At 34.7% G+C, this 19,093-nt stretch overlaps 1 protein-coding gene across 1 annotated transcript in view; it reads left to right on the top strand.

The window, feature by feature from the left end:
- The window catches only part of ACVR2A (activin A receptor type 2A), an 86,602-nt gene that overhangs the window by 51,203 nt on the left and 16,306 nt on the right, over positions 1–19,093 (top strand). Inside the window, exons 3-6 of the mRNA XM_047771978.1 lie at positions 251–360; positions 560–714; positions 15,672–15,815; positions 18,112–18,255. Of these exons, the coding sequence (XP_047627934.1) occupies positions 251–360; positions 560–714; positions 15,672–15,815; positions 18,112–18,255 (553 nt within the window). The remainder of the gene's footprint in view (positions 1–250; positions 361–559; positions 715–15,671; positions 15,816–18,111; positions 18,256–19,093) is intronic.

The following is a 19,093-nucleotide window of genomic DNA, read 5'->3' as shown; positions in this document are numbered from 1 at the left end:
TTCAGGGAGCCAGTGTGATTGTTACAAAATCAGCCATTGATTTTTTTTTTTTTCCTGATGAGATTTAGTGCTAGGATTCAAGAAACATTTTTGGTTTTTAAGAATTGGTTATTGACTATTAATAGGAATGTTGAAGTTGACCGTATGACTTATTCAGTGTTTTATCTCTGAGAAGAACTTTAGAAAAAATCTATTGTAGATTCAGAGTAATTGTGTTGATTTTAATTCTTTCTCCTCTTTTTGTTTACAGGACTGATTGTATAGAAAAAAAAGATAGCCCTGAAGTATATTTTTGTTGCTGTGAGGGCAGTATGTGTAATGAAAGGTTTTCTTATTTTCCGGAGATGGAAGTCACACAGCGTAAGTTCACAGGAAAAATGCATAGGTCTGTTCAACTAGTATACTGAAAGCAAAGCATATTTGTCTGGGTGGAATAATTTACTCCCACCTTCTCCTACTCCTTATTTTTCTCCCAAAATTTGACACTATAATAAATATTTATTGTGGAATTGTGTAGACCGAATCTGAACAGTTTCCCCCCTCCCCCCCTTTTCCACAGCTACTTCGAATCCAGTTACACCTAAGCCACCCTATTACAACATCTTGCTCTATTCTTTGGTGCCACTTATGTTAATTGCGGGGATTGTCATTTGTGCGTTTTGGGTGTACAGGCATCATAAGATGGCTTATCCTCCTGTGCTTGTTCCAACTCAAGTAAGTTAATGTCTTGTACTTTGTGCTATTTTAGATTGTATATTTTAAAGAAATATTACTGTGGTGAAACCGTAGTAGGTTGTTAGAAATCATTTTCCTTCACGGTTAATTTTTGAATGTTTATTGTCATGGGAACTATAGCTAATTTTGCAAACTTATTAATTTGCTTTGTCCTAAACTTAAGGGTTGAGGTAGAGCAGACTAGAGTATTCCTGTACCTTTTCTTCTTTGGAGAGTTTAACTGACATTGTAGTACTTTAAAAATGGGAGATATACTCTGCTTTGTTTCTTGAGAAGTAAGTGATGATGGAGAAGAGATACTGTAACCCTTCCTTTCCCATCCATTTTCTCCTCCATTCCTAAGTTTTTGTTCCTTTTTCAAGACTATTTGCCAAAATATCCTTTTAACCATGGGAAGGGACCCAGTAAGGTAATCAAGAAAGTGTGGAATAGAGAGGTTTTACAAAGTCATCAGGAAGATATATCTGTAAAAATGTTGTTTTGCAGAAGAGGAACAGAGGGACAACCCTTTTCATCATGTGTTGTTGGTAGTTCCAAGTGTATATATGTTTTTTATTTGCAACATATCTGTGTACTGAAGTCTGAAAACTTTTTCAATGCCCTTGAGTCTCACCCCCTCAACACTGAATATATCTGAAAATATAGGTATGGTGGGTAGTCAGATTAAATTTATGAATTTTTCCTCATTCTCTATCATATGGACAATTTGTGCTGGTTCAGTGCGTTACAAAGACTTTTAATATAAGTAGTTCATATTCTATAGGCACAGGAAAGGTCATAACTTTTGGTTACACTTGCTTGAGACATCTCTAAACTCTGTGTTTTCTTTTAACTCTTAAGATTGGATTACCTCAGCCTTCTGGTTCTCTTGGTTTAACTTTGTTTCTCTAATTTCAGTAGGATTAATGGTTCAAATTTGGTAGAAGAAAATGGTAAAGTCCTATAATTTAATGACTGAAACAACTTCTCTTTTAACTTTATTTATGTAATATACTCCTTTCTCAGTGCTTGTTAGCAATCTGTTAGCATTAGATCATTGATCCCTGTAATCTTTGTAAGAGGTGTATATGGAGAAGTAAGCCTAAAGGTAAAATTCCTTATTTAGTAAATTAGGTAAACACACTATTTTGTACAGCTGAAATAGTTGAACTTTTAAATATTAGTAGCTAAGTTGTGGGTTTATTGAAAAATCATCTCTAAAAAGTACTTTAAAATAAAAAAAAAAAACAGTACCTAATAAATAGATGTTGTGTACTCCCAGATGGCCATAGAATACACTTTACTTTCCATTGGTGGCGAACTATTTTATTTAATATCCACATTTAAAAGACAGAGTATTTAGTACTATAGTCATGTCTGAATTTACCCGGGATTTGTGATATGATAGAAATAAACTGTAATCTACATTTAAAAATAAATTTGTTTCTTAATAGAATTTAAAAAATAATGTAATCCTATAGGTAATGTTGATTTACGTAAAATATTATTAAAAAAGTATGGTTGGGGAGTTCCCGTTGTGGCTCAGTGGTTAACGAATTCAACTTGGAAGCATGAGGTTGCAGGTTTTATCTCTGTTCTCACTCAGTGGGTTAAGGATCTGGCATTGCCGTGAGCTGTGGTGTAGGTTGCAGACATGGCTCAGATCCTGCATTGCTGTGGCTCTGGCATAGGCTGGCGGCTACAGCTCCGATTGGACCCCTAGCCTGGGAACCTCCATATGTCAAGAGTGCATCCCTAGAAAAGACTGAAAGACCAAAAAAAAAAAAAGTGTGTGTGGATGGACATTTTTATTTATAGGGCTGACTATGTTATATATGAGGCCACTTTATTTAGGAATGCTAATTAAGTCAAGGGTTTGGACTTTGGAAAAGAAAAGATGGACTATTTATAAGTAACTAAAAACCAGGAATGTTCAGTGAATGGGTATCCATCTCTGGGGGTTTTTGTTGCAGTGGTTAATGTTATTGTATACATGTATTAAGTATTTGCACTGTTCTGCAGTGAATTTGCATGAATTGTATGAATTACTGAAAAATAAGGAATGAATTTAAAAGATGTGTGATAGAATAACCTGGAATGGTCAAGCTTTGTTACGAAAAATATAATAAATGCCCAACTTTCTGCTTTCCTTCTGTCATGAAATATGTTGTGGAAAAGGAGCATTGTCATCAATATGAAACTTCATTTATGTAGTATCTCACTGTCTCAAACAGTATAGTGTCATGCTGTAAGTCTCATTTTTGGTGAGTGGTTTATGCAAACCACTCTGCAAGACTGCTTGGTGGTTATCTTTTACAAAATGCACAGTTTTATTTCTACTGCAAAAAAAATGATGATTGTATCAAATGTTAAGTGAACATTTACAGTACACTAGAATACTGGTAAGTTACAAAGATGTATAAATATATAAATTATATAAGAATATATAAAAACATAAAATACATGAAAATTTCACTATGGTTTCCAAATTTTGACCAGTATGTAAGGATCATCTTTGGAATTTGTTAAAGACCTACAAATTCCTGGACCATACCCCTGAAAGTATGGAATGGGCCCTGTGATATTATGTTTCTAATAAGTTTCCTAGGCAGTTCTGGTGACCAGTGAGCCAGTTGTGGAAAGCCCTGACCAGTGAGCCAGTTGTGGAAAGCCCTCATAGGATTGTTTATGTAGAGTTATAATCCTTATTTTATAGATAAAGAAATTGAGACATAGCAAAGCTGGCAAATATTAGAGCTGGATTCTGAACCAAGGACCCTCTGACGCTAAAGCTTTGCTCTTAATGCTTTTGCTGATTGGCCTCTTTTTCCAGAAAGCAGATGCTTCTGCTGTTTCAGATAATTCAGTAAACATCCCTGCCATCTAAAATCATTCTCTAAATTAATGTATTTTCCTACTTTAGGATGGTGAGTAGTTTGACAACTGAAATGAGCAGTAACATGACCTTATTGTCTCACAGAGGACAGAAGGGGGAATAAACAAGTCATAGATAAATAGAAGGGTATATTCATGTGTTTTCCATTAAAAAACTTTTTAGCATACATTTTAGAATACGGTTTATGGACATTGATTGTATCATAGGTAAAGTTTCTTGTGCTTCTGAATTGACATTACCAGTGCCTGCTAGTTATTCAAGACATTTTTGAGGGATAGAGTAGGTAAGGGAAGCATACTACACATTTGAAGTCTTAAGGTAACTTCTGCATTTCACTCCATGTTCATTTCCCTAAGATCAAAGTTTAATTTCAAGACCAGTTAGGAAAACATCTTATATTCTTGTTGTACATTTCTGCTACATTCTTCCTCTAATTTCTTCAAACATTTAGACAATGATGTAAAATTTGTCATTTCCTTTTCTTAGGGCAACATTTTCTTAAAGCCTTGGCTAAAGGCTGGTGATATCTTATTGGTGGGTCAATAAAAATTTACAATAAGAATTATACTTGAAGAGAACTTTACAATGATCCTTAACAGAGCAAGCTTTAGTTCCAATACCATGCTCATTCATTGGTCTGATCTCAGTCTCCTGTTCTTCTTGGGGAATAACGTATCAGTCCTATGGGGCATTCTGGAGGACTAAGAGATATCCACATACATCACTTAATAATCTGGTTCTGGCAATTAAATGGTGGGATTCTTTATTTCCAAAACATCAAGTTGTTTAAAGTTTCTTCTGGTTTCGTTAATATTTTATTCTGAAGAAGTGATGTAGGGATATACATGCTTTGAAATCTGGTTTTTAATTATGGTTCTTATTTATTCCAAAATGGAAAATATTCTAAAGTAAATCTGCTATAGTTAAAAGCATAAAAAAAAAGTAATTGTGCTTTTTTTTAAAAGAAATAAGCCGTTCTTCTTTCTGTATAGCCTGTTAATGTTTCTAACATTGTTTCATGTTATCACTGTCTTTCTCTTCATCTTGATTGGAAGCCTTGGAGACAGCTGTGTCTCCCATTCTTGGCCCTATCACTTACCAGTTCATTTACGTTTTCATCCTTCCTGATCCTCTTGTTTTCAGGACATTATTATTACTGGAGGCTGAGGTTATTTCTATAATCTTCGTAGCTGGCCTTCTTGTTTCCAGTTCTCTCTCTTCATCTATACATGTCTGATTATGTTCCTTTTGTGCTTAAAAATATTTGAGGGCTTTCAGTGATCTAACAGCAGAGAATATAAAGTTTAAAGCATGACAGAATCTTCCACACTTTGCCTTTTGATTCTTTTCTTCCATTACACTCTAAGCCTTCTGTTGTAAGCATCGAGAATGGTATTAGTTATGTAGCGTCCTTGAAAGAATTGAGAAAATAGTGCTCAAGTCAATTTCTCTCTTTTGTGATTCACTTGACTAACCTAAGTTGAGAAGGGCTCTTGTCATTTGTGAGCATGTTCTATTCTCATACTTGATTATAAGCTTGAAGAGAAAGTATGTATTGTGATTAGTACTGTATTGCATACAGTATCCGTATGTCATAATCATTTTGTAAGTGATGAATTGCTGAATTGACTTTGTTGTATTTATACTAAGATGAATATAATATACCAAATTCATTATACCCAGGAATTTTATAAACATTTCAGGGGCTTTAGGGTTTTGCTTTAGGATAAATCTTGAGGTCATATTTCTTGGGGGTAATAAACTAAGTTGAAGTATTCCAGGCTTTTATTTATTTATTTATTTATTTTATTAAAAAAAAATTTTTTTTTTGGTTGTTTTGTCTTTTTAGGGCTGCACCTGCAGCATATGGAGGTTCCCAGGCTAGGGGTCCAATCGGAGGTGTAGTTGCCGGCCACAGCCACAGCAATGTTGGATCCAAACCACATCTACTATCTGCACCATAGCTCATAGCAACACCAGATCCTTAACCTGCTGAACGAGGCTAGGGATCGAACCTGCGTTTTTGTGGATGCTAGTTGGGTTTGCTAACTGTTGAGCCACGACGGGAACTCCCATCCATGCTTTTATAAGAGAATGCCATTGTTTAATTCTTTCTCTACACATGTGTGTGAAGCATCCTTCTAATTTGCATCATCTGAATCACTTTTCTTTTGCCTGTTCTGAAACTCCTTCCACATGTACGTAGGTATTCTTATAATCTGCAGTAAATAATCTGAATGCAGACTGGTTTTTATAGTACCAGTGAGTCATGAATATGAGGGAATTAATGCATTGATTGTTATTAAGTCTTACTGTGATTAGAGTTAATGTGGTTTCAGTAAAACTGTTTGCATTGTTTTTATAACCATATGTGAGCTTAAGTTTCCTGCTTATAAAAATCTATGTTTGTGCTGATAAAAAATACCACTTGATAAGAAAATACATTTAAGAAGCAAGAAATTATGTACCTTTAACAAGATATGAGGTTAACATCTTGGTAATTTTTGAAGGTTATGTAGTATTGTGGCACTAATACTTTTAAAAATGATATCAGTGTCTTCAGTCTTGGCACCATGACATTTTATCTAAGTTTTGATCTGATGAGGACTAAAGGCTTTCAGATGCTTGGAATATTGAGTTGTGCATACAAAATAATCCATCCTGTCGACCTTAATATTAAAGTAATAATAGGTTGTCATTTCATGCTATGTCAGATGACTATCCACTGAGAAACCAAGCCATCTGTGAAAATGCCTTGTAGGATTTTCCTTTTGAACATGGGTCTATATAAAATTAATAAGATACCCATTTAAAATTAATAAGATGCTAAAGAGGTAGTATAACATTTTTCAGCCAAGTCAGTTTTGGAAAGTATGCTGCTTCCTCATTTGGGGAGGCTGTAGGGAGATGTTTACTAAATTTTATTGAATATTTAATATGCTAATATTAAGCTATACCTACAAAATAAATATTACATCTGTAGAAGCGCATCTTGAAATAGGTTGATCGTTGGAGTTTATGAACACATCTCTTGCTTTCTCTCTTTTTAAATAAATTCTCTTCTATTTAAAAATTAATTGTAGGAACTTGCTTGTTATAGCAAGACAAATTACACAGGAAGATGTATGTCCAAAAAAAGGATTATTTGTTCTTCCTCTTTTTCCTTTATCACTTTTCTGAAATAACCAGTTTTAACAGGTTGGTGTGTATCCTTTGACATCTTTCTCTAATCTCATTTGAGTATATACGGTTTTCTTATTTATACACTAGAAAATGTTACTCTGCAATTGCTTTCTTTTAATTTAACAGTATACTGAGGATAGCTTTTCAGCTCAGTAGTTTTAATCTCATTCTGATGCTACGATGTATTTTTAAGTGACATTTAGGGGAACTTTAATGTATGCTCAAGAAATACCAAAATTTGATGTTTTATTAGCTTAGAGTTTATGTTAGGTTTCTGCTAAGAGCTAGAACCTGCATTTCACAAATGGTGGGTGTTTGTTTTTTGTGTGACTGCACTCACAGCATGTGGAAGTTCCTAGGCCAAGAATTGAACCAAGCCACTGCAGTGACAATGCCAGATCCTTAACCCTGTGCCACAAGAGAACTCCCCACAGACAGTTTTTAGTTTTCTGATTATAGTGTGTTTAAAATATAGTGATATAATGCTACTGTCTTACTTTTGAGCACCTTTTCTTTTTCTTCTCTCTATATGCCTAAGAAATAATACAGGGCCACTACAAACATCTCTTGGTATGATTATTTTTATATTGGTAACCTAAATTACAACTTGTTTTTATGTATACTTCTAAACTAATTATGGGGAGAAGTGTCATAAACTCTCCATAGACATGCAAGTTGACAAAGTATTACTCAGATTAGGTGTATATGAGTTGTTTCTCTTACAAATGCACAGACAGGCCCATTTGGAGCTGGGCCGAAATTCTGTATCCAAAAGCAAAAAAGTGGGGTGAGGGGAAGCTGTATCAAAAGCTAATGCAAATTAAAGCTGCACGTTAAAATTAAGGCACTTTATTTCTAAAAAGTGGCAGATTAAATTTTAAAATCTTGAGTTTGGTTTTAACTTTGGCCTGTGGAAGGCTCATTTTGTCAGCTTACAAATGGGACTGATGCATATAGACCAGAGCGCATAGTTTCTCCTTTTTCTTGTTTGGCAAGGAGATGGTAGATAGGAAGAAGTGAGTTTGCTTTTCTCTGTGTTTTTTATTTCCTGGACCTCGTCCTAGATCTGTTCCTTTATTCCTAGCTACTTTGTTGCTGCCAAACCTTTTTCTACTAATTTGAGATAATAAAAACGAAGAAATCCATTTGTTAGTGAAAGCTGCTTGTATCAGATAGGCTAGGAGGTGTTCAAGTTGGTTGATTTGTTTTATTTTTGCATAACTTTTCACCTACTGCTTAAATGCCTATTGTATGCCAGGCACCATGCTGGGTGTATAATGTTGATGTATAATGTTAAGGTTCAGGGACAGTCCTTGCTGGCCCTTTTGGAGCCCACAGTTAACATGTAGATGTATTAAAAATAGGTTGGTTGATTAGTTGTTTGACTTTGCAGCTTGGAAAGGAAGGGTAAAGGGAGTTGCTTCAACAATTTTGGGCATAGATGGAGAAAAGGAGGAGAAATGTTTGATTCCAGGTCTGTAGTGGTTGGGAGAAGAGCCACATCTGGGGTGCTTGGCTAATGTTATGTGCTCAGTAAGTGTTAGCTGTTAATTGCCAACAAGCTCGAAATTGTACTCCAGAGGAATAATTTTTTGAAGCCATTGATTTCATTATCAAAATTGATTTATTGAAATCATTTTATTTGAAATTAATTTTGTATAGTAAAAAATTTCATTTTTGAATATTCTGTGCAGCACTATGCATAGCACTTTACACATATTAACTCATGTAATCTTTCTATTAATACCCAATGATGTGGGTTCTGTTTTATTAAGTCCATTTTATAGACAAAAATATCAAAACACAGATACATACCGTGACTTAGCCTAGAGTCAGTGTGCTGAATGGTAAAGCCTGAGCATTTATATCCAAGGATTGTTGTCCATTGAAGTAATCTTAATTGAATGGGTTATTTCAATAAATAATTAGGTCAGGTCCATAAAAAACTAAAGTAAGATAAAGGGAGGGATCCGAGTACATATATTTCATTTAAAGTAGCTTTTGTAGTGACTATGTATATAGCCTTGCAGATAAACATAACCATTTCACCACATCACAATTTATTAATGTATAGCATCATCTTTTTCTTTTTTTTCAGTTCTACTTGAAGAATACGAATGCTAAATAAAAATGAAATTTCTTCTATACCCAGTAATAGGCCTGATGCTTCTGAACAGCAGCCAAAAGAATGGGCATTCCTATTATCTCTTTCAGACTTGTAGCCCTAGTGCTGACTATCCTGAGGAGCTAATCACTTAGGGAACTTATTTACCTTGGTCTGTCTTTGCTTTCCTTCCATGAGGAGTTAGATGAGGGAAACTCTGGGTAGTAGGAGTTGATATATCACACAGGAATTTTGAAGATCTAATTGGATAGAATCATGGCTGTGCATTTGACAGTATCAACGTTATTGAACCTGTTAATGTATACTCTCTTGCTGTCCCTAGCTCAGAAACATTTATCCTGATAACACATATTCTTTCTTTGCACATTTTATTTCTTTCTATTTGGTAATTGTCTTTTTAAAAATTAGCAATTGTAGCGAGTTTCCGTTGAGGCTCAGTGAGTTAAGAACCTGACATCGTGTCCATGAGGATGCAGGTTCGATCCCTGGCTTTGCTCAGTGGGTTAAGGATCCGGTGTTGCCACAAGCTGCGGTGTAGTTCAGAGATGTGGCTCTGATCTGCTGTTGCTGTGGCTGTGGTGTAGGCCTGCAGCTGTAACTCAGATTTGAACCCTAGCCTAGGAACTTCCATATGCCGCAGGTGTGTCCCTAAAAAGGAAAAAAAAGGAAAGGAAAAAAAATTAGCAACTGTAAAATTTCTTAGAAAGTACAATAATTGGATGATTAAGGGGAGACATTTAGAATTTGTCAGTTTTCAAATACTTTGGGTGGGGAAGGGGGTGCTTATTTCTTCTTGATCATCCTAAGAAGTTGAATAAATTATTAAAAATTTGTATATAAATGTCTTGAATGGTTTAAACAGAGAAAATTTATAGTAAATATCATATATATATTTATAGCATATAGAATCCTTATTTCTACAAAAATTTCTTTGTATTCTAGTTCTGTATATCTAACTGCTTACTAAATATCTCCTATTAGATGTCTCTGAGCACTAACATACAAGGGTAATGATGATCTCTCTCAAACCTGATTCTCAGTAAATGGAACCAGTAACCATTTGGTTGTACAAGTCAGAAATCTGGGGTGTATATCCCAGTACTGTTTTTCATACCTATGCTGCCTTATTCCATTTCTCAAGGATTCTCTCCTTAGGAAAACCTCTTATTTACCTGTCCAGTATAAGTTAGGTTTTTCCTTACAGGTGCTCATGGTAACTAAATTCCTTTTCTTTGCTCTCATTTTATAATTATGCATTCATTTGATTAGTCTTTCTTCCCCACAATATAGTAAACATCATGAGAACCTAGGTAGTCAGTGTCTGGTACAAACTAGGTGCTCAGTAAAGATTTGTTGAATGAATGTGAGTATTCATTCCTTTCTGATGTTTGTCAATAGTTATTTTTTTTTTCCCCTTAAGGAATAAGCAGCAAGTGTCTTTCTCATCCAGCAATCTAATTACTTGACATTAGTGTGCTGATTTGGTTTTTACTCTTATCTCCAGTCACAGTGCATGATATTCAAGTTTTATTTTCGAAGTTGTGAATCTAAGACTGTTTTGGTTACTTTTTATCTGTTTGTGTATTTGGTGAATTAATTTTTTTTGGATTATGTTTTGACTCATGTTTTGTAACTTAAGTTTATGCATTGGGACCTGTTGTTGATGTCTGTGGCTTGAATCATTCTATAGCTTATTCTAGTATTCATTTACTGAAAAGTATATTGAGCAAAAATACACTTTTTAGTAAGATGCATGAAACAGCAGCTACTTGCACAGTGTTATTACAGTGGCATCTTGATCTCTGAAAGCACCAGTATGAAAAAATCTGAGAGATGTTTAAGCTTTGGGAAGCTATAGTCTAGTTACTCACTTGGCATGTATTTCTTTCAAGAGAGGAATTTTACTTTGGAGTACTGATAAGATGTTTTGATACTAGGATTAGCTAAACCTTTTAGATGAATTAGAAATAGTCCTGAATCTTTACGGGAGAAGATCAAGAGGCAAAAAAAACCCCCCAAAACAAACAAACAAACAAACAAAAAAACTAAGCAACTGGTACATAAAAATGAGTGGTCAAATCTTTTTCATCATTGCTATTGTTCTCTGTAGAAATACTGAAAACTGAGAAATAAGTGATTGGAGGTATTCGAAGCTTTTACTGGTTTAAATTAGTGCTCTTGCCTCTTTGGGGATGACTGGGGGAATGAAAATCTAGTTCTTATCAGTATAGGGGTCCTGAGCTTGAAAATTATGTATAGATACTTGCTTGAGTTCTTCACTCTGGTTGTGGCTGGGGAAGCAGGTCTGATATGTCACTGTTTTCTATTCAATTCTGATCTTATTCTTCCGGTGTCCTAGTGTATTATTTGTATTTCACATGCTCACAGAGGCACCAGAAACATTTTTCTGTCTCACTGTAAGCATTCTCCTGTCTTTCATGAAAGGAGAGTAAAACCATTCAGGAAGTTGGAGATTCTAGATTATTACGTCAACTGTCAGTGATCTGAGAAAACTTTCTGTGTAAAAATTTCTTGTGCTGCTTCTACAGTTTTTGTTAAAGACAATACTGCCCTCTGGTGTCCAGAATCCAATTTCAATGCGTAGATTTTCAAACTGCTTTTTTTTACTCTTACAGTTTAGACCCCAGAATTTCTTAGAAAATTAAGTAACAATTATTTAAAGATTTGGTTTAGTTTATTCCCTGGCTTGAAATCCATTGGATCAGGTAACTTGGGCTCATACTATAGACATCAATATACCAATACCTCTTATCTGATAGATAATATCCAAGATTTTTTTTAATATATTACTTTCCTCTGTTTATAAGGAAAGTGTTCTTAATTCTCATTTGAAAAATACGATACATTCAATCATTGACAACTTTTAAAAAGCTAAATCATTATTCTCTTTCCTTCACTTTTGTAATTTAAGTGTCATTTTTCATTTCATTCCGGATATAAATCGTAATTTCTTTTGCCTGTGTTTTTTCTTCACAAGCACGCCTTTCATATAATGATAGAGGTAAGATTCATTGATATTTGTTTTATGGTTGTGGAACTTTTTGTGGATGCATACAAAACATTTTTTTCTTAGATTTTTGTTGTTGTTGCTTTATTGTGCATCCTTTATAGTTTATAAATTTATGTTATAGTTTTTCCCGCCACTTTTAGTATTAAAAACTTGATTGATTTGCCATAGTAATAGTTTTTGGTCCTAAAGTATTGTTAACAGTGTTTATACTTATCTAAGGTGAAATGTAGAAACAACTGTTTTAGCTGATTAGATGTTAACACATAATGGCTATATTTTTAGCTTTGAAAACCTTGTATTGGTTATTTTTATAGTATGTCATTAGCTTAAATGCCAGCATGTACTCATTTTTAACAGGGGCTGACTTTCAGGTCGAACACATTATCTTTCAATGCGAAATCTATATTTTCAGGTAGTTTCTTTCATCTTTAGCATCTTGAACAAGTGGACTAGCTAGAGAAGTGGTAACTTGATCTTTTGCTGTCTGCAAATTTAAGGCTTTATTTAGATTTAGAACTCACTTTTCATATGGAGAAGTCAGGACAAGTAAAATGATCGCAGACTGCTTTACATCTCTTCATTTCTAGTCGTTTATTCCACTATTGGTTATAGTAATGATCCTGAGTAGTGGTGTTGGAGTGGGGGACACTTTTGCCAGCTATTGTCCTTTGTTGCTTCTCAACATGATGTCTTCTGATGCTGTAATTTTCATATATAAATAAGAAGAGATGTAATCAAAGCCATGTTCTAGTGCATATCTTTTTAACTGTGCAAAATAGCATGGACACTGCAAGAAAACTGGAACTTAGTAAATGTTTTCAGGAATTTTATAGTCCTTATAGTTGCCCCTCTAAAAGTGGTTTTTCTTTGTAGCAGGACAGAGCCATGTTTTGTGGGTAACATCAGAATGTTGTCATTATGAGGTTTAAGTCGAATTTGTCTCCCCAGGTGTTCATGTATTTTAAAGGTATAAATCTTCATTCCTAGAAACAAAAATTGAGTTTTTAGTAAATACATTAGTAAAATGGTGCTAATAAACTGGAAATCATTTCTAATATTCTTGGATTATTGGATAAGTAAAAGCTAGATATGAGAAAGGCTGTTAAAGCTTCCTATAAATGAAATGAAGGGCTGAAAAGTATGAAGTAGGAGAATATTCTAATAATTTTTTATTAAAAAATCAAAAAAGTATATTGAAAGCTATAATGATATAGAGTTCTTTTGAACCTAACCTTTTAAGAATTATAGAGTATTATTTAAAAATACATATCGTTTCTAAAAGTTTTGACACTTCAAAGGAATGTGTCTTTGTAGACCTTTTTCTCACTCTTTGAAAGTTGGCCATTGTTCTCCTTAATTTAAGCTTTTTACTTATAGGTAATTTTGACAAAGCATATTATCAGGCTGTTATGATATAATCCTGACTGTAATGGTAATATCATTAGGAGAATGATCTAAGATTTCTTACTGAAATAATGGTAGCTTAGAAATTTTCTAAGCAGAGTCTTGAAAACCTATGGGAACTCTGAAGTTTATATATACATTCGAAAAACATACAGTGATTTTTTTTTCTAAGCATAGGCATTGGAAATTATTGTTTCCTAAAACTAAGGTTAATATTTTATTAAAGTCATATTTTGAATCTCTGACACATTCTTAATTTGGGGTGTGGATTGAGTCATCTAACCCCTATTTTATAGACTGAATCATATTCATGTGGTTAGTCCTCTTTGGAATAGAGAATGGGTAATGTGTATGTTATCTAGGGAGACGTTATCAGTCAATTTATAAAAGTTATTTAAAAATCTTAGTGTTTAAGTATAATGACATATTATTTTTGGTTATTTTCCCTCTTTAGCTTTTAACCTTTGTCTTCATACTTTAGTTTTTGGCATCCCTGCTTTGAAAATAGGACTTTTCTAACTTATTTCTTCTAAAAGAGGGGAAATTGTTGACTTTATAAAGTTTTTCAAACTGAATTTTTTCTGTTTATTTAGCATAATTATTCTTTTATGCATGTATCTAATAATCCTTGGACTTTGAGCACTGAGTGGTTTCATTTGCCTCTAGAAGAGTGGGTTTCAACTTTCTTCCCTCCTGTCTTCACATTCACATAAGTCATATACTGCTATCAGTGGCATCTCTTATTACAGGTATACATGGTCAGTGAAGGGATAAGGGAGGGACTGTTTAGTTTTGTTAAAAGTCCTCCAGAGAAAGTCTTATGTCCCCTCCCACTGAGAATCATAACTTGAAGCACCATACTTCTGTAAGATTTGCATCTGACTTCCTTGACCTGTCACTCTACTAAATTAAAACAATCTTCAGCTCTACTAACTTTTCATGTTTTGAATGTAAAGGGAAAGCAACTTTTGTAGACATTCAAAAAATAAATATCTGATGTTAAAATGAATCACAGGAAGTCTTCTGGTTTATCATACTGGTTTAAAATAGGAATTCTCAAACCATTTTATAAAGATTGTCTAGTTTAGAAGAAGAAGGTACTTTTTAATACTTTGCAATGTGTCTCTTTCTGAGGGTCTTTCTAATGTAGATGTCAACTTTTAAGAATCTTGAGCAGCACCTATGGCTGAATAATGCCTAAAGGGAGCACCAAGACCTGAGAAGGGTTTTTTGTTTGTTTGTTTGTTTTTGTTTTTATTTTATTTTTTTAAGGAGGGGAGAGTAAAGACAGGACATGCACTGATTTACAATTTCCAAGTGTCTTAGGTGCCACCCACTATCATAAAGTCTGTTGCTACTGCCACAGAAATTTTAATTCCCCCTTACAATACTCATGCAGGCCTTCAGACATGTTACTACTTTCCTCTGGAGGCTTTCCAAAAGGCTTTCTACCTCTTGCTTTAGTTGCAGATAATGAACTAACAGAATGCTTTCCATGAAAGTTTGTCCCTATGCTTTGTATAGGGAGGATTCCTTGGTGATCTGACATGCTGTACCTGTATTCATATACTATGTTCGTTCCATTTAAAAAATTAACTATAGCAGTACCCTTCGCTTTCATACCTTATTATCTACAATGATGACCACTAATTGCTGAATTATTATCTGTACTTTCTTTGCCAATTAGTCCCAAAGCACAAATAATATCTCAGATCAATTCTGCAAGGTAATTATAAACAAAGGGATGAATTATTACTAGGGGGGAAATTATAGTGAACATAATAGTTTGGCTGTAGCAACACTAACTTACAAATTTCTTTTATGTGCTTTGTATTTGATATACCAATTTGTAATGTGTTTGAGAATGGCTCTGGATATTTCTAACATGAAGAAAGATTTAAAGTTAAACACTCATTGGGGAAAGTAATGGATTTTGAGGAGAGGTTTTCTCTGAGACAGCCATAATTTGCTGTTTCTGGCACATTTCAAATCTTTGTCCTATAAAGAAGTATCAACTGGATGAGATCATTGAAATACTGTTAGTAGTGTCCTGAAGGTCACAGATATGTATAAATATATGTGTATAGCAATAATGTTGAATGTTATTATGAAAACTCTTAATTCAAGTTCCTTGCCTTGTGATCTTATAGATAATTAGTAATTCTTTAGAACTCAGTTTTGGCAAAATTGAATTTACTGTCATTTGTTTGTGTTTACCATTTCTGTCAATTGATATTCCAGTATACTTTTTTCTGATATTTAGAAGTGATATGTATCAAGTGCTCCTTTTTGATAATATTATTATTATTTATCTATAGGACCCAGGACCACCCCCACCTTCTCCATTATTAGGTTTGAAGCCACTGCAATTACTAGAAGTAAAAGCAAGAGGAAGATTTGGTTGTGTCTGGAAAGCCCAGTTACTCAATGAATATGTGGCAGTGAAAATCTTTCCAATACAGGTATTTTTTAACATGCACTTTTTTTTGCTTTTATTTTTTTTTCTTAGGGCTGCACCTGTAGCATATGGAAGTTTCCACACTAGGGGTTGAATTGGAGTTGTAGCTGCTGGCCCACACCACAGCCACAGCAATGTCAGATCTGAGCCATGTCTGTGACCTACACTGCAGCTCACAATAATGCTGGATCTTTAATCCACTGAGCAAGGCCAGGGATCCAACCTGCATCCTCGTGGATACTAGTCGGATTTGTTACCAGTGAGCCACAACGGGAACTCCATAATGTACATATATTTTTTAAAAAACGTAACTGGCTAGATCATTGTAACTCAGAAACAGTCTGAAAACACAAGCCACGTGTTTCAAGGTGGTTCTTTGTGATACTGGGAAAGCAGTTAGCCCTTTTATGTCTGCCTTTTCATCTGAGAAATTAATGATACAACAGTCATATTTGTTTGGAAGGGTGGAATTACAATAAATGAGTATATTGGTGATCTTTTTAACAATAAAAATTCTACAGAGATGCAAAGTGAAGAGGATTCTAATAAAATCATAATTCATTGTCTGAGTGGTTTCTTTTAATGTCCCACCGACGTTATCAAAAAAAGCAAACAGAATAGTACAGAATTTGTTTTTGTTTTTTTTTGTCTTTTTAGGGCCACACCCACAGCATATGGAGGTTACCAGGTTAGAGGTCAAATCGGAGCTACAGCTGCCAGCCTACACCATAGCCACAGCAACGTAGGATCCCTAACCCACTGAGTGAGGCCAGGGATCGAACCTGAAACCTCATGGTTCCTAGTTGGATTCGTTAACTACTGAGCTATGACAGGAACTCCCAGAATTTGTTTTAGAATTGCTCTTTGGAGGTATATGACCAAACTAATTCATTTTTGTCCTACTTTGAGTGTTTATGTAATGACTTGATATTTTTTTTTGGTGAATTTTCAGAGGCAATGACTCAAGACTGCAAATAATTGGTGTATTGTTGACCTGTTTTTCTTTTAGAGGGGGCCAACCTCATAAAACTCTGGTTTAATGTACCTCTGAGCTATTCTTAGTTTTTGTTTTGCTCCATTGGTGGTATAGATCTGTGATGATTCCTTTGTCCCTGTCTTCTGCGTGTACACACCTGTGGCTAATGCCATGATGGTATTGTGTATGGCTGAGTTTTTCTGATGCAGGCTCCACCCCTGAACCTATATAGTAGATCTTCCTTATTCCAAAATTAAGTTTCTTTGTCTTAATATACCTAAATTTTTGCACTTTTACCTCCTTGAAAGCCTGTTTCTTAAGAGTCAGACTTCTTTTTTTGGTAGCTGTGCACATACTGTAAATTATGGTTCTCAGAGGAAGAGTCTGTTGTGCCAAGGTTCACCAAGAAAATCAGGGTTTTTATGTGACGAAGCCTAAAAATTGGAGAAGGGCATTTGGGTGACATTAATGTAAAAGTAACAACAGTAACCTTATTGAATGGTTCTGTTGTGTAGACAGAGAGTACTCTACATATGTGAGTACTCAATGATATGTGTCCATATGTTACCTGTACATATAATACAACAACCCTGTGAGGCAGACACTACAGGTCCTTTTTTGCTAATGAGGAAAGGGAACGATCGTGTAACATGTCAAAGATTCTTAGTTTGGATACAGAGGGTTCTTAACCATTATGCTGTGGTGTCTCCCACTTTTCATTATTTGCTCATTGTGCATAGATACTAATGCTTTTTAAGTAGGTGTGTAATAGACATGGATCACTTACTGGCACAAATGAATCTGTAGTGTTTCAAATTACTGTATTGCACATTTATACCCCATTGCTCTCTTATTGACTTTAAAAATGTTTGATATATTGTTTGTCTTTGAAAATTGTTTTCTGTTTAGATGAAGTCATCCTCCCTGAATTTCATCTCTCAAGGTGATTATTCTTAATAGTAATGCAAGTAACTTTGCAACATGATGAAATTACGCTGTAATATTAACTTGTAAGCAGAATGTGTTGCCATTGTTAGATTTAGAAGTGCAGCCTTTCTGACCAACTACTGTATTTACAAATTAGAAACACAAAAATTATGTTTGAGGGAATGGGGCAGGGCTGACATTTGGTGTGGACCTGTTGTCAAAGTTGTTTTTTTTTAAATTAAAAAACAGGGCAAAACAAAACCAAAAAATCATTTAATACTTAGCCATTAAAAAAAAATTGCCTTAGAACCTACTTAAGTAATCTATTAGATATGGTTTATTTGCCTGTATTCTTTGCATTCTTACTATTCTTTTTTTTTTTTTTTTTTAACCATAGGACAAACAGTCATGGCAAAATGAATATGAAGTCTATAGTTTGCCTGGAATGAAGCATGAGAACATATTACAGTTCATTGGTGCAGAAAAACGAGGTACCAGTGTTGATGTGGATCTTTGGCTAATCACAGCATTTCATGAAAAGGTAAAACTGCTTTCTTTTTTAACTCAGTAAAGTTAGAGTCGGCCTGCCTTCCTAAGGTTGGCTACAAAGCCCTCACTTTTGGGGGACTAGTATGTTGTTATAGGTGGTTGATATTTAGAAATAAAAACCTATTTTAAAAATAATTTGTTTTAGGGTTCCCTTGTGGTGCAGTGGGTTGGGGATCCAGTGTTGTCGCTGCAGTGACTTGGGTTTTGCTGTGGCACAGATTCGATCCCTGGCCCAGTTACTTTCACACGTCGTGAGTGTGACCAAAAAAAAGTTATTTTAATAGAAAAATAAAGATGGAACTTTTTCACCTAACCCTCTACTTATATAATACTATTCTTTTGTCCCTGATTTCTTGTGCTGTCATTACCTCTCTTACAAATAATTATTTTAACATAGCCATTGCTTAGTAATTTTTATTTGCCATTTACCATTTAATTTTATTACATGAACCAGTTTTTCACCTTGAATTTTGTTTCTTAAAGATTCTTTTTTTTTTTTGTCTTTTTGCCTTTTCTTGAGCTGCTCCCATGGCATATGGAGGTCCCCAGGCTAGGGGTCTAATGGAGCTGTAGCGACCGGCCTATGACCAGAGCCACAGCAAGGTGGGGTCCAAGCCACGTCTGCGACCTACACCACAGGTTATAGCAACGCCAGATCCTTAACCCACTGAGCAAGGCCAGGGATCGAACCTGCAACCTCATGGTTCCCAGTCGGATTTGTTAACCACTGAGCCACGACAGGAACTCCTTTTTCTTAAAATTCTTTAATCAATGTTGCATAGTGACAAAACTGGGGTCAGGAAATATATCTGATCTTTGATCTGTCACTA

Source organism: Phacochoerus africanus, chromosome 3, assembly GCF_016906955.1.
Source record: "Phacochoerus africanus isolate WHEZ1 chromosome 3, ROS_Pafr_v1, whole genome shotgun sequence".
In the NCBI taxonomy this organism is placed as follows: Eukaryota; Metazoa; Chordata; class Mammalia; order Artiodactyla; family Suidae; genus Phacochoerus; species Phacochoerus africanus.
Note: the sequence above shows the minus strand (reverse complement) of the source record. Positions and strands in the feature narration are given on the sequence as shown.